Genomic DNA, 13,780 nt, shown 5'->3' with positions numbered 1-13,780 from the left:
TTTTTTTGTATTTTTAGTAGAGACGGGGTTTCACCATGTTGACCAGGATGGTATCGATCTCTTGACCTCGTGATCCACCCGCCTTGGCCTCCCAAAGTGCTGGGATTACATTGTAAAAATTCTTAAGGAGATGCTGATGATTTAAACTTACATTGCAGACATGTTTTAACTTGGAAAGGAGGGGCAAACTCTTTCTTCTTAGAAAGCACTTACTTGTTCATTTACTTCTGTGATTTTCCAACTTTTTTTCTTTCTTTCGTGACAGTAGGACTCTTTCTTAAAATGAAATCTTGGCTGGGCATGGTGGCTCACGCCTGTAATCCCAGCACTTTGGGAGGCTGAGGTGGGTGGATCACCTGAGGTCAGGAGCTCCAGGCCAGCCTGGACAACATGGTGAAAACCTATCTCAACTAAAAATACAAAAAAATTAGCTGGGCATGGTGGCGGGCACCTGTATGTAATCCTAGCTACTTGGGAGGCTGAGGCAGGAGAATCGTTTGAACCCTGGAGGCAGAGGTTACAGTGAGTGGAGATTGTGCCACTGCACTCCAGCCTGAGTGACAGAACAAGATTCTGTCTCAAAAAAAAAAAAAAGAAAGAAATCTTACACCTTCGTTCTCAGTGTATAAAGCAGATAAAAGTAAAGCTTTGCAGATTGAAGAGGGGGTGAGGCTCAGGACACCTATGGCGCCCCCATTGGCCCCCTACTCCCTGAGTACCCTGAGTAGTTTCTGAGGCACATTTGAAGTATCCTGGGTTTACAGAAATTTGCACTGGAAAGCCAAGTTCCTTAATTGATGAGAAAATCAAGGCCTAATGGAGACAAATATTGTTCCCAAGAGCCACAGCTCCACTCTTTCAGCCCAGGATGCTTTCTGCAGGGCTGGGCTGCTTAGCTTCTGGGCCCTGGCTGGTCTCAGTGACAGGCTGCCCTGGGCAGGGTGCAGTGCGATAAGAAGGGCTTAGGACAGATGACTTAAGCTTGAGCCTTTGCTTGGCAAATCAGTAGCTGGGAGACCTTGAATAACTTATACCTTCTCTGACCTGCACGTTCTCAACTACATACTGCAGCTGGGATTCGTTGACATGGTGTACACAAAGCAGCTAGAGTCTTGTGGCCACCTAGCACCTACTAGGGGCTCTATGGGTTGCAAATATTTTTTATAGATTTTTGTGAGCTAATGAAGTGAGGAACCTGTGGTCAGATAGACTAAGAATGATTAAGAAGGCAGTTGAGACAAAGACACTGAGCGTTGGGAGAGAGGAATTGCAGTTCATTTGCTTCAGGTTGCATTCTGGGCCCCTGAACTCTTTCTACTTTCTGTCCAGAGAGGAGGTCATAGCCCTGGTTGTCCTTTCTGGATTTTGGGGCACACTTGAGGGGTAGGGTCAAAGGGAGATAGATCCCAGGTTGGAGTTCAGTGTTGCCTAAGTCATTGGTGATATCTCTCATCTCCGGGGTGAGAGGCATCTGGAGTTAGGGGAGGGGAGGAAGTGGATGGCTGGGCTTGTGGTTCCCTTGTGTGATTTTTATGATAGTTGATATTGCAGCTACTGTAATGTTCTATTACCACATACCTTGCTTCTTTGATAAAGATGCCGAAGTTCTCTTCTCGGCTGAGCTCAGTCATGTGGGCTGAAGATAAGGGCATTGTGTGCTTTCCTTGCCCTTGGGTTCTGATGCCTCTTGATCTGCAAGTGAGCACTTGTGTGTCAGAGGAAAGGAGCCCTTGCCGTGGGATTGGTTGAGCCTGCTCTGTAGGGAAGCCTGTTGGTAGCTCCAGCTTCATGTGACTCCAGATAACATGGGATGATGACCTCTTCCTTGGATTTTCTGATCTGGACTAAACGTTGTTGTTGTTATTTTGTGTTTTTGGAAGTGGCATGCTACAATAGGAAAAATTCTGCAAGGGAAGATGAAAATCCAGAAACCTGGGTTCTGTTCCTTTCTGTGTCAGTAATTCATTATTTTGTTTTGGGCTTGGTTTCCCCTTGTCTCTCTCTTTTTTTTTTGAGACAGAGTTTTGCTCTTGTTGCCCAGGCTGGAGCGCAATGGCTCTATCTCGGTTCACTGCAGCCTCCGCCTCCTGGGGTCACTCCGCCTCCTGCCTTAGCCTCCAGAGTAGCTGGGGTTGCAGGCATGTGCCATAATGCGTGACTAATTTCTAGTAGAGATAGAGTTTCTCCATGTTGATCAGGCTGGTCTTGATCACCTCAGGTGATCCGCCTGCCTCAGCCTCCCGAAGTGCTGGGATTACAGATGTGAGCCACCACGCCCGGCTGGTTTCCCCTTCTCTAAGTGAGGGAATTTGATGGTAAATTCTTAAAGATTGCATTCAGCTCTAAAAGTCCTATATTTAAAGATACTCATGTCCAGGTCAATGCTGTAGAGAAGTCGACTTAGCTAGATCTTATATATGGTTGCTTTATTGAGTTCTTTTTTTTTTTTTTTTTTTTTGAGACAGAATCTCACTCTGTCACCCAGGCTGGAGTGCAGTGGTGTGATCTCTGCTCACTGAAACCTCCACCTCCTGGGTTCAAGTGATTCTTCTGCCTCAGCCTCCTGAGTACCATGCCCGGCTAATTTTTGCATTTTTAATAGAGATGTGTTTCACCATACTGGCCAGGCTGATCTCAAACTTTTGACCTTGTGATCCACCCACCACAGCCTCCCAAAGTGCCGGGATTACAGGCGTGAGCCACTGTGCCTGCCCTACTTTATTGAGTTCTTACTGTGTGTTCTACATTGCATAGGGAACTTTATTATCTTATTGAATTCTCACAACAGCCCTGGCAGATCACATATATTTTTTATAGAAGAAGGAGGCAGGGAAGAGGGGTGGATTTTGCAGGAGTTCTTTCTATTTCAGTAAAACCAAAGAGTAAGTTTTGGTAGTGCTGGTAGGCATGCAGTCACATTGCATGTGACAGGCAGATTCAGTCAGTTGATACCAACTTCAACATTCTATGTGCCCAGCCCTGTGTCAGGTGCTTAGGGGCTACTAGTAAGACTTATGAGATACTATCCCTGACCTCAAGTGGGTTAAAATTGAGCTTGAAGTTGAGATTGCAACTCATAAAACTATGTGATAAACATGAAGTGGGGCAAGTTTTGTGGAAGAAATGGGACCTGAGCTGGGCCTGGAGAGTTGTATTTGGGGAGCAGAGAAGTATATGAATATTGGTGCTGGTTGGGAATAAGGGGCATAGTGCTAATATGACTATTGGTGGTGGTTGGGAATGAGGGAACATAGTATTAATAGAAAGCCCAGGAGCAGGAATCAATGGGATGTGTGCAGAAGACAGTGAGGAGATCAAGTTGGTGGAGCAGAAGGTGCCTGGTGGAGAGTAGTGGGAATATAGCTAAACACATAAATACAGTCAGCTTCCAAAGGGTTGTGACAGACAGACTGAGGACTTTTATGAAGTAAGTAATAGGGAACCATCATGTTTTGGGAAACAGGGACATAATGGGATTGGACCAGAAAGATAATGGAGGTGGGGATGGGCAGGAGGCTTTTGCGGTGGTATAGGGTCTCCTGCTCAAGCAAGGTCCAAAAACACTCCATTGTTCCTATTTTACAGATGAGGAAGTTGAGACTCAGAGGTGCGTTACATGTGTGTAACTTTAAGTGGAGGTAGAAGTGTGTAGAAGTGTAGTTTTGTTATGTGGCTATATTGCCTAATAGTGAAGTCTGGGCTTTTGTTGTATCCATCATCCAAATAGTATTGTATCCATTAAGTAATTTCTTATCATCTACTCCCTGGCCGTGTGTGTGTGTGTGTGTGTGTGTGTATGTGTGTGTGTGTGTATCACATTTGTTTATCCAATCATCCATTGATAGAAACTTAGGTTGGTTCCATATTTTTGAGGCTCAGAGGGGTTAAACCATCTGTTTAGCGTTCAGTGAGTAGCATGTGATGGACCGTGGCATAGAGCCCTGGCCATCCTGTTGCCATGGAGCTGATCTTATTGACTTAGGCTTTAGTTTGAGAACTTCCTGTGGAGGAGGAGGAGGAGGAGGATGAGGAGGATGTAGACAGTGATGATTCACACATCTTTTCAGCAGGGTAATGGGGTTAGGTGCTGATGTATGCCTGGTATTGTGCTTTCCGTATGTGATCTCCTCCAGTCCTCATGAAAGTCATAATGTCTGGCAGTGGGGCGGGTAGGGGGTGTTACTACTTACAAGTTAGAAACTCAGAGAGGCTTGGGACTTGACTGAGGCATCCCAGCCAGTAATTGGTAACAGCAGGTTTTGGACCTAGGCTTCTCTTTGCCCAGTTCACAGATTCTCACTGAAGGTGACCAGGCTGCCTGGCTAGATCTACTCAAAGCCAAGAGGTAGCCATTGTGGTTGTGGGGAATCCCTGTAACGATACTAGGGGTCTCGAGAATTTACATCATGATGGAGTGATAGGTGTCTGCCTCCCATGTTCCAGGTCACAGTTGTTCCCATCTTCTGGAAACTTCCTTTAATCTATTCCATGATGGTAGCCTCTTCCCATTTCCTTACACATGTGTTTGAAGACTCAATTGATATCTTGTAGGGTATACATGTGTGTGTTTGTGGGCATATATGTATGTGTTTGGGTATGTGGGAGGGTATGTGGGTGTATGTGTGGAGGGGGTGTGTTGGAGTGTGGGTGTATGTGTGTAGTGGGGTGTGGGTTGTGGGGGCATATGAGTGTGTGTGTCAGCTTGTAGATGTGTGTGGGAGGGTTATGAGTGTGTGTGAAGAACATTGGAGAGGAATGTAAAAGCAGCTCAGTAAACAGTGAACAACCCTTATGCTGGGTGGGAATGGGATCACTTCCTTTAGATGTCCATTTTGTGATTTCTGCAGAGGAAGTTGAATGACATTGAGAAAGCTTGGGTCCTTAGAGGTGGCTGGGGCCTGGGGGAGAACTTCCTTTTTCTTATAAACAGGAGCTTCTGACAGGGAGTGACATGGCACTGTTTGCTTTGTAATAGGTGGTTTCTGAAAACAGGAAAATCTTTACCCTTACTGTGAGGATTGAAAGCTTGTGCTTTGGAGGAATCGTGTCTGGAACCTGTTTGAACAGTGTGAAGAAGGGTTTAGCAGCCCTGGGGTTCAGATCCAAAGGATGAGTTCAGTTCTACCTATTGCCATATTTTAGCTGTGTGGTTTTTGTCAAGTTACCTAACCTCCCTAAGTTGTGGGTTCCTCAACTGTAGTGGGTTACAGTAACTACCACCACCACCAGCAACAAAACCTAGCATGTGTTGAACTTACAGTGTACTAGGCACCATGCAAGAGTGTCTTATGTTCATTATCTCTTTTATTCCTGACACAACCCTATGAAGCAGGTAGTGCTGTTATCAGCATTTAACAGAGAAGGAAACCTAGGCACAGCAAGATAGGTAACTTGCTAGTTCCTCCCTCTCTCACCTCTCACCCACTGCAAAAAAAAAAAAAGAAAGAAAAAGTAATTGGTAGAACTAGGATTTAATTTCAGATGTTGAGATACCAGAGTTGTTTGATATATCGTAGAGCTGTTATGAGTTATAAAGGAAATTATGTATTAAATGCTTAATATAGCTCCTGGTACTTCATGAGCTTTCAATAATGTTAGCCATTTATTGTGTTTTAGTTTCACCCTGTTCATTTTTGTCTTTTGCAGAAGCAGCTGACGCAGGATGATGATACTGATGAGGTCGAGATTGCTATCGACAACACGGCTTTTATGGATGAGTTCTTTTCTGAGGTAGGCAGGTTTCCTGTATTTTTTTTCTAAATGTACATAAGGAAACACTTCTTCTTTAGTAAGAATTAAAAAACCTTAGATTTTTCAGGGTCGCAGAGGAAGGTCATAGTCTTTTGCTAGGGTGGTTGGCTGGACGAAGAAATTAAAATGGCATTCTCTTTTCAATATTTAGTTGAAAGGGTCTGGATTTTTAAAAATCTTGTTAAGAAAGTCAATAGAGGGTCAATTACATGTAATTGGAGATGATTTTAAAATCTTACGCCATATGACAACATTTTAATAATATCCTTTCTTGCTTAAAGTACCTAACAAATACAGAATCAGCTGTAGGATCACAACTGTGAGTATAAAACATTGTATCTTTAGGCTTGTGATTTGGATACATCAAATGTGTCACATAACAAATACAGAATCAACCATAGGGTCACAACTGTGAGTATAAAACATTGTATCTTTAGGCTTGTGAGTCAGATACATCAAATGTGTCACATAACAAATACAGAATCAACCATAGGAGTACAACCATGAGTATAAAACATTGTATCTTTAGGCTTGTGATTCAGATACATCAAATGTGTAGCTTTGAAAATTTTTGGGCCTGGCTCTGTGGATCATGCCTGTAATCCCAGCACTTTGGGAGGCTGAGGCAGGTGGATCACTTGAGGTTAGGAGTTTGAGACCAACCTGGCCAACATAGCGAAACCCCGCCTTTACTAAAAATACAAAAATTAGCCAGGCGTGCCTGTAATCCCAGCTACTCTAGAGCCTGAGGCAAGAGAATCACTTGAACCCAGGAGGCAGAGGTTGCAGTGAGCCAAGATCATGCAACTGCACTCCAGTCTGGGCAACAGAGTGAGACTCCGTCTCAAAAAAAAAAAAAATTTTTTTTTATAGTTCCTTTGACGTAATTCTAGTGGTAACTGAGAAACCCAAACTTCCAGTTTATTTTTGTAAAAGTTCAACAGGGGCAAAAAGGGTTCATGTCTATTGATCCATGTACTCTGATCTTAAAGGTCCTCATTGAGATGGTTCTATGATTAGGCGATTCACCTCTACAAGGTGAAAAGCTTGTAGAGGCGGTAGTATATCATGGATGAAAATACTGGCGTTGGAGCTGGGTAAACTTGGGCCCAAATCTCAGCCCTGCTTCTGGGAAGCTGTTGATTTCATGAACATTCCTTAATCTGTATCTGGGTTTCCTTACCTGTAAATTAGGATTGATAATGTAATTTCCTGTAAGTAGGATCACCTGAGCCCAGGAGTTTGAGGCTGCAGTGAGGTATGATCATGTCACTGCACTCTAGCCTGGGCAACGGAGTAAGACCCTGTCCCCTAAAAAAAAAAAAAATCACTGGTGATCCAGTTTTTAGGTAAGAAAAGAAAAAAAACCCTAAACAACAAAAATCTCCATGGAGTTTTGTAAGGATTAAGAAGGATAATGTTTGAAACACAGCATAGCATCTGGCATACATGTGCTTAATGGATGATACTTCACTATTGTGGAAGTCTCTGCCACCATACTATGGTTTCTTAGGTTTTTAATTTCCCTAGAAAGAAAACAAGAGGTATTGTGCTCTTTTTGCAGAAAGAATATGATGCTTCCCATTCTCTAGACTGTGAATGTGGAAAAGTAACCCTCCAGTTCTTTTCTGAATGGAATGGAGTAGGGCTTGATGATTTGTGCCCATTTATCTGTTAAAGTAATAAACAGAAATTAAGAGCAAACTTGAGTGTGTGCTGGCCTCATTAGGAAGTTGGCTATAAACTCCCCACAGATCCCCACCCTCCTCATGGGTGGGTCCATCAGAGTCATAGTGAGATCAAACAACACTTAGGCTTTATGAGTCCAGTGTTATGCCAGTTGTGGATCATGGAAGGACAATATCCTTTCACTCCCTGGTACGGACTTAAGGAGATGTCTGAAGTCTTTCTAGCCTGTCTCAGTCTGCCTTGGAGAACCAGATATGTTAAAGAACGTCCCTAAGATAAAGAATCTTCTCCAACAACTGTGTTCTCCTTTTTCTTCTGAGCCAGTCAGAGCATTCTCTAAGAGGACCCTCTTTGTTAGGTGGGAAGATGGTGGGCTTTGGCCCCTAAAACATGGTTTGAGTCTACTTTTCAAGCATTTCATAGCAGTGTGACCTTGGTCAGATTGCTTAACCTCTCTGAGCTTTAATATCCTGCTCTGGAAGCTGGGAGTGTTGGTACTTACCTTTCAAGGATGCCATGAAGATCACATGAGATCACACGTCTGGGAAGCATCATCAGACGGAAAAGCACTGGATGGGTGATAGCTACTTCTGTAGAGGCCTTTGAAGATTTAACAAGACCTCCAGGGCTGCTTCATTGCTTATTGCTTTCTCTTTGTTATATGCATGTCTGTCATTTAGGGAAAAACCCCGTGAAACCTATATCATATTTAGGGTGGAGAAGAGAGACAGCGTGGGGAGGTGGAAAGAGCAAGGTTTTTGAATTAAATTTCATACCTGCCACTAACTGTGTGATCTTGGTCATATTCCTTAACCGTTCCAAGTATCAGTGGGCTTATCTGTTTATCTAATTTGCAGTTGTCTATATTTTCCTTGGTCTGTTTGCTCACTTGGCAGAGAGTAAAGTTTCAGAGGAAACAGACCTGCCTTTGGAGGCAGAAACATTAGGGGTTTATTGTTCTGTATTCATTTATTCATCGAAATATTTGAGTGCTTTGTTATGCTTACTGTCTTCAAGATAGCACGTTGGGTACTGGGGATACAATGTTTTGTGTGACAGGATTCTTTCCCTCTGGTGTCTCCTTATCTGGTAAGGGAGATAGAAATTTTTAAAGCATTGTTATATGATAGTAAAAGTGTCAATAAGGGATCATGGGAGCACAGAAGAGGAAGCGTTACATTCTGCCTGAAGAGAGGAATGCAAGGGAAGGTTTCCCTGGTTCTTAAATAGACTTGTCATCAGAATCACCTGGGTAGTTTTTTTTTTTTTTTTTGCACATACACATACCTGATTCTTAGGGACTGGAGTGGCTCAGACGTTTGGATTTGTAGGAAGTTCTTCAAGATAATTCCGTCATCTACTGCAGCTGTGCACCACTGCAAAGTGATGGGGAACCTTTGAGGGTTTAAACAAGAAAGTGATGGGCTCAGAGTGTGTTTTAGAAAATTCATTCTGATGGCAGTTAGTGGAGGGTGCAAAAGATCCGAAGTGGAAAGACTAGCTAGTCGGCTGATGGAGCCCAGGGGAAAAAGGATGAGAGCTTTGACCTGAATCTGTGATCCAGAGCAGCAGTGTAGCCTATCATTTAGGGATGCTTTTGACTAACTGTGGCTTAAGCAATAGAGATATGTAATTATTTTGCATATGAAGAAGTTTGGGGTTAGCTTTGGTGCTGTTTAAAGGTCAAGTTGGGGTTCTAGGTCAGCATTGCTGTGATCCTCTTGGCTTTTCTCTTAGGATTGTGAGAGAGAGTCTGTTCTGATGATCTATTGTTATATCACAACATAGCCCTGACATTTAGTGGTATAAAACAACTGTTTTGTTATGCTGACAGATTCTGTGGATTAGGAATTCCAACAGGGCAACGTGGGTCTGGATTATCTCTGCTCCACAATTTCTGGGGCCTTTACTGGGAAGACTTGAACAACTGCAGGCTAGGATCTTGTAGAGGCTTTTAAAATTCTACAATCTGGTGCCTTTATTGGGGTGGCTCAAGGGAAAAGCTTAGCAGAGACTGTTCATTGGAGTGCCTATACTTGGCTTCTTTCTGTGGCTTGGGCTTCTCCTAGCTGGCCCACTTAGGGCTATTGAGCTTGTTACATTGAAGCTCAGGGATGCAAGGCAAGTGTTCCAGCATCAGAAGTTATGTAGCACATCACTTCTGCTTGGCTCTATTACTGAAGCAGTCACAAGCCTGCCAGATCCAAGAGAGCAGTACATAGGTCCCATCTGCCTGTGTTTTGAAACCACCAGAGACACAGCTCCGTTTGGCATCACCCTGTGACAACACTGCAAGCATTAAGAAAAGGTGTGGCTAGAAAAGTTCAAAGATCCTTTCATCAGGGAGGAAAACTGCCCAGCTCCTCCAGCCTGACTTCCCCTGTGGCCTCCTGGATAGCACTGGGTCACATGGTGTGGGCACCCTTAGCTGGAAGGGACACCAGGAAAGTGAGTACTCAGCAAAGGGACAGGATTGCCAGGATCGCCATCGAACACATCATGATTCATCCTCTGGGGCTAGCGATGCCACTACCCAAACAAAGTTAGACTTCTGGTAAAAAGAAAGAAGGGGAAGGGGCTAGGGAATGGCTATTTGTTGGGTCAGTCAGAGTGCTTTGTCACGGATGGCAATGTCAGATGCAAAAAGCCTCCTGTGATCAAATATGCTTGAGAAATGCTTTCTAATCCTTTCTTCTCTTGGAAACTTAAAATGCATGTTAACTTACTGAAAGCTCTAAGGAGTCCTGTAAGAAACCAGCTTAACTTGGCTTAGCATTTAATTTTTCACAGTACGTTTTCTAACACGGAACTTCTATTAACAAGGATGAAACTTTTCTTTCTTCTTCTTTTTTTTTTTTGAGATGGAGTTTTGCTCTTGTTGCCGAGGCTGGAGTGCAATGGTGCGATCTCAGTTCACTACAACCTCTACCTCCTGGGTTCAAGCGATTCTCCTGCCTCAGCCTTCCAAATAGCTGGGATTACAGGTGCCCACCACAATGCCCAGCTAATTTTTGTATTTTCAGTAGAGGTGGGGTTTCACCATATTGGTCAGGCTGTTCTTGAACTCCTGACCTCAGGTGATCCATCCACCTTGGTCTCCCAAAGTGCTGGGATTACAAGCGTGAGCCACCATGCCTGGCTGAAAGTTTGCTTTTTTTGAATGCTGACTTAGTTTAGGCTGTTATGAGAAAGTACCATAGACTGAATGGTTTATAAACAATAAGAATGTATTTCCTACAGTTCTGGAGGCTGAAAGTCTGAGACTAGAGTTCCACCATGATCAGGTTCTGGTGAGGACTCTCTTCTGGGTTGTGAACTGCCATCTTGCTGTATTCTCACATGGTGGAAAGAACAAGCTAGCTCTTTGGCCTCTTCTTGCACCAAACACAGGAGCCCTTATGACCTGAATGCCTTCCAAAGTTCCCACCTCCAAGTACCATCACACTGGGGATTAGGCATCAACATATTAATTTCAGGAGAACACAAACATTCAGTCCATAAGAAACATGCTTAAAAAAAGAGACCATTTGCAATGATATAAGAAGCATGCTTGTCTCCTGCAGTTACTTGTATTCATTTATTTATTCAACAAATGTCTACCGAGTGACCTCACATGCTTGACACTGAGGAATATCAATCAAGTAGTCTAAGTTGAGCAACATGTGGTCCTAACACTTGAGGGGTCTGAATCAGTTCTGAGAGAAGTAAGGGTGGGTTAATTGTGGGCATAGTGCAGCAGAGCCTGGCTGGGAGTGGGTGGAACAATACCTGGCTAGAGGAGCTGTGAGGCGACCAGTCTTGAAGCATAGGGATTTGCTAGGTAGGCTTGATTTTGTTAGAACTATGAACCTCAAAGTGAATGCAACTTGGAAATGCAGACATTAAACCTAGCAGGTTAAATAGTTTTTAATTCTTTAAGTAGAGTATTGGATGACAATGACCTACCATGCAAACTGGTAGATTCTGCATTTCTGGGCTCTTCCAATGGGGCAGGCCCTTGTCAGTCATTTGCCTATTTTGCACTCGGGTCCATTCTCTACTGTCCTTCCTGTGCTCTGCTCTGTATTGCAGGAAACTACATTTCCCAGGTTCCCCTGCCAATTGCTTTGGTATACCTGGCCAAGGAGAGTGTTATGGACTGAAGGTTTGTGTCGTCTTGAAATTCATATGCTGTACTCTAATCTCCAATGTGATGGTATTTGGAGGTAGGGCCTTTGGGAGGTAATTAGGTCATGAGGGTGAATTAGTACCCTGATAAAAAGAGACATGAGAAAGATGATCTCTCTCTTAGCCATGTGAAGATACAGGAAGAAGGCTGTCTACAAGCCAGGAAGAGGGTCCTCCCCAGACTCAGATCTGCCAGTGTCATGATCTTGGACTTCTAGCCTCCAGTACTGTGAGAAATATACCGTGTGTTTAAGCCACCTGGGCTATAGTATTTTTCTTATGGGATCCTGAACAGGTTAAGACAGTGAGGTACTAGCCGAAGACTCAAGGAGAAGGGAAGACTCAAGGAGGGAAGACTCATGGTTTTCTTTCTTGTGTCTCCTCCTCAGACATGTCTTCTTCATGGCCTCAGCTCTTTCTCAATAGACCCTGCCTACATGGTCCCAGTTCTTCTGGTCAACTCTACTATGGTCTGGTCCCCATCGGACAGCTCTGGCTTTAGTCTCTGATGACCCTGCCTTCCTTCTCTTTCTCTCTGACTTGCTGTTGCTAATGTTCAGAATGCCCAACCAAAATTCTGTTTGGCTTCTTGACCCTTCCATCCCTGCATAAACAATCCCTGTATTATACTACTTTGATTAAAATAACTAGATAGGTTTTCACTTTCCTGACTAAATTTTGAGGGATGCAAAGCCCCAAAACACTTAATTTACTTGAGATTATTATCTCTGAATACTTGTTTTCATTGGTCAGTATAAATCTGAGATCATTCTTTTCATTCATAAAAGAAGCATTGAAACATTAGTCCTGGTCTTGATAAAACGCCTTTGGGAACTTGACTATCATTGCTTGGTTGACTAAGGTGGCCTTTTCCCTCCCTTTTCATCAATGTTTGTTTCTAAAGCAAAGAAGCAAACAAATTAAAGAGGACTTGACTGAGCAGCTCACATATGAAGACTGTTTGGGATTCTGTCATTTTGGGGGGAAAGTAAAGGGGTATAAATTGTGAAAAGGAGTGCTCATTTATTTGACAGTTACAGTCACATTACACTTATCACCTCAGAATTATCACCTCAGAATAAGTTTTCAGTACATAAATATGCAGGAATTAATGCTCAACTAGAGGTACAAGGTATGTGGGAGTTTAGGAGAGGCAGAGACTAATTCTTAGAGAGAACAACCAAAGCTTTTTTTGCTTAGCCTTCATCTTACCCCGTATAACCTGCCAGTTTTACAAAGTAGTACTTTCTCTGCTTCTCCTTGTCTAATTAGATTCCACTGGCTAATTAGGTCCAGAGGGAAGAGGCCACCCATATCTTGAAAATAACTCCTTCCTTTTAGTTAGATTATGGTTATTAGTATAATATGGTAATTATATTTGGCAACACGGAGCACGAAGACTGTTGACTTGGATGTTGACCTTAGATTTCCTTGGGTGGTTACTGATGACGTCAGACTGTTTTGTTAAGACTGTTTTGTTACAGGATTGCTGTAAGGATTAAATGAGACATGCCTGTAAAGGCATTCCACAGTGCCTGGCATGTGATAAATGTGCAGAAATTGCTGGCATTTTTGTGTTTATCATTGTCATCACCTAACATTTACTGAGCATGTACTTTGTGTTAAACTTTTGACATGTATTGTCTAATTCAATCTTCACAAAAACTCTAAAGTGCGTATTATGATAATTCTTATTTCACAGATGAGAGAACTGGTGCTTAGGCACACTAAGGGGTGCGTTCAAGGTCATAAAACTGCCGAGAGAAATAGAGCAAAAACTTGAACCTAGTCTGTTTGATCTTATTTCCTTAAATCCTATATTATCTGGATTCCCATATTACTAACAAAGCATTGAAAAGTACATTGTAAGCCGGGCATGGTGGCTCAGACCTGTAATCCTAGCACTTTGTGAGGCTGAGGTGAGTGGATAACTTGAGGTCAGGAATTCGAGACTAGCCTGACCAACATGGTGAAACCCAGTCTCTACTAAAAACATACACACACACACACACACACACACACATACACACACACACAGCTGGGTGTGGTGGTGTGTACCTGTAATCCCAAATATTCAGGAGGTTGAGGCAGGAGAATTGCTTGAACCCAGGAGGTGGATGCAGTGAGCCGAGATCATGCCACTGCACTCTAACCTGGGTGACAGAGCAAGACT

The 13,780-nt window shown here is 43.2% G+C and overlaps 1 protein-coding gene across 7 annotated transcripts in view; it reads left to right on the top strand.

The window, feature by feature from the left end:
- The window catches only part of STX3 (syntaxin 3), a 49,552-nt gene that overhangs the window by 11,596 nt on the left and 24,176 nt on the right, over positions 1-13,780 (top strand). For all 7 annotated transcript variants that reach the window (XM_037727993.1, XM_037727995.1, XM_017498883.2 and 4 more), the window contains exon 2: positions 5,647-5,730. In XM_037727993.1, coding sequence (XP_037583921.1) covers positions 5,647-5,730 — 84 coding nt within the window. The remainder of the gene's footprint in view (positions 1-5,646; positions 5,731-13,780) is intronic.

The sequence above is a fragment of the Cebus imitator genome, unplaced genomic scaffold (genome assembly GCF_001604975.1).
Source record: "Cebus imitator isolate Cc_AM_T3 unplaced genomic scaffold, Cebus_imitator-1.0 Scaffold253, whole genome shotgun sequence".
NCBI classification, from domain to species: Eukaryota; Metazoa; Chordata; class Mammalia; order Primates; family Cebidae; genus Cebus; species Cebus imitator.
The sequence above is the reverse complement of the archived record's forward strand: the minus strand, read 5'-3'. Positions and strand labels throughout refer to the sequence as shown.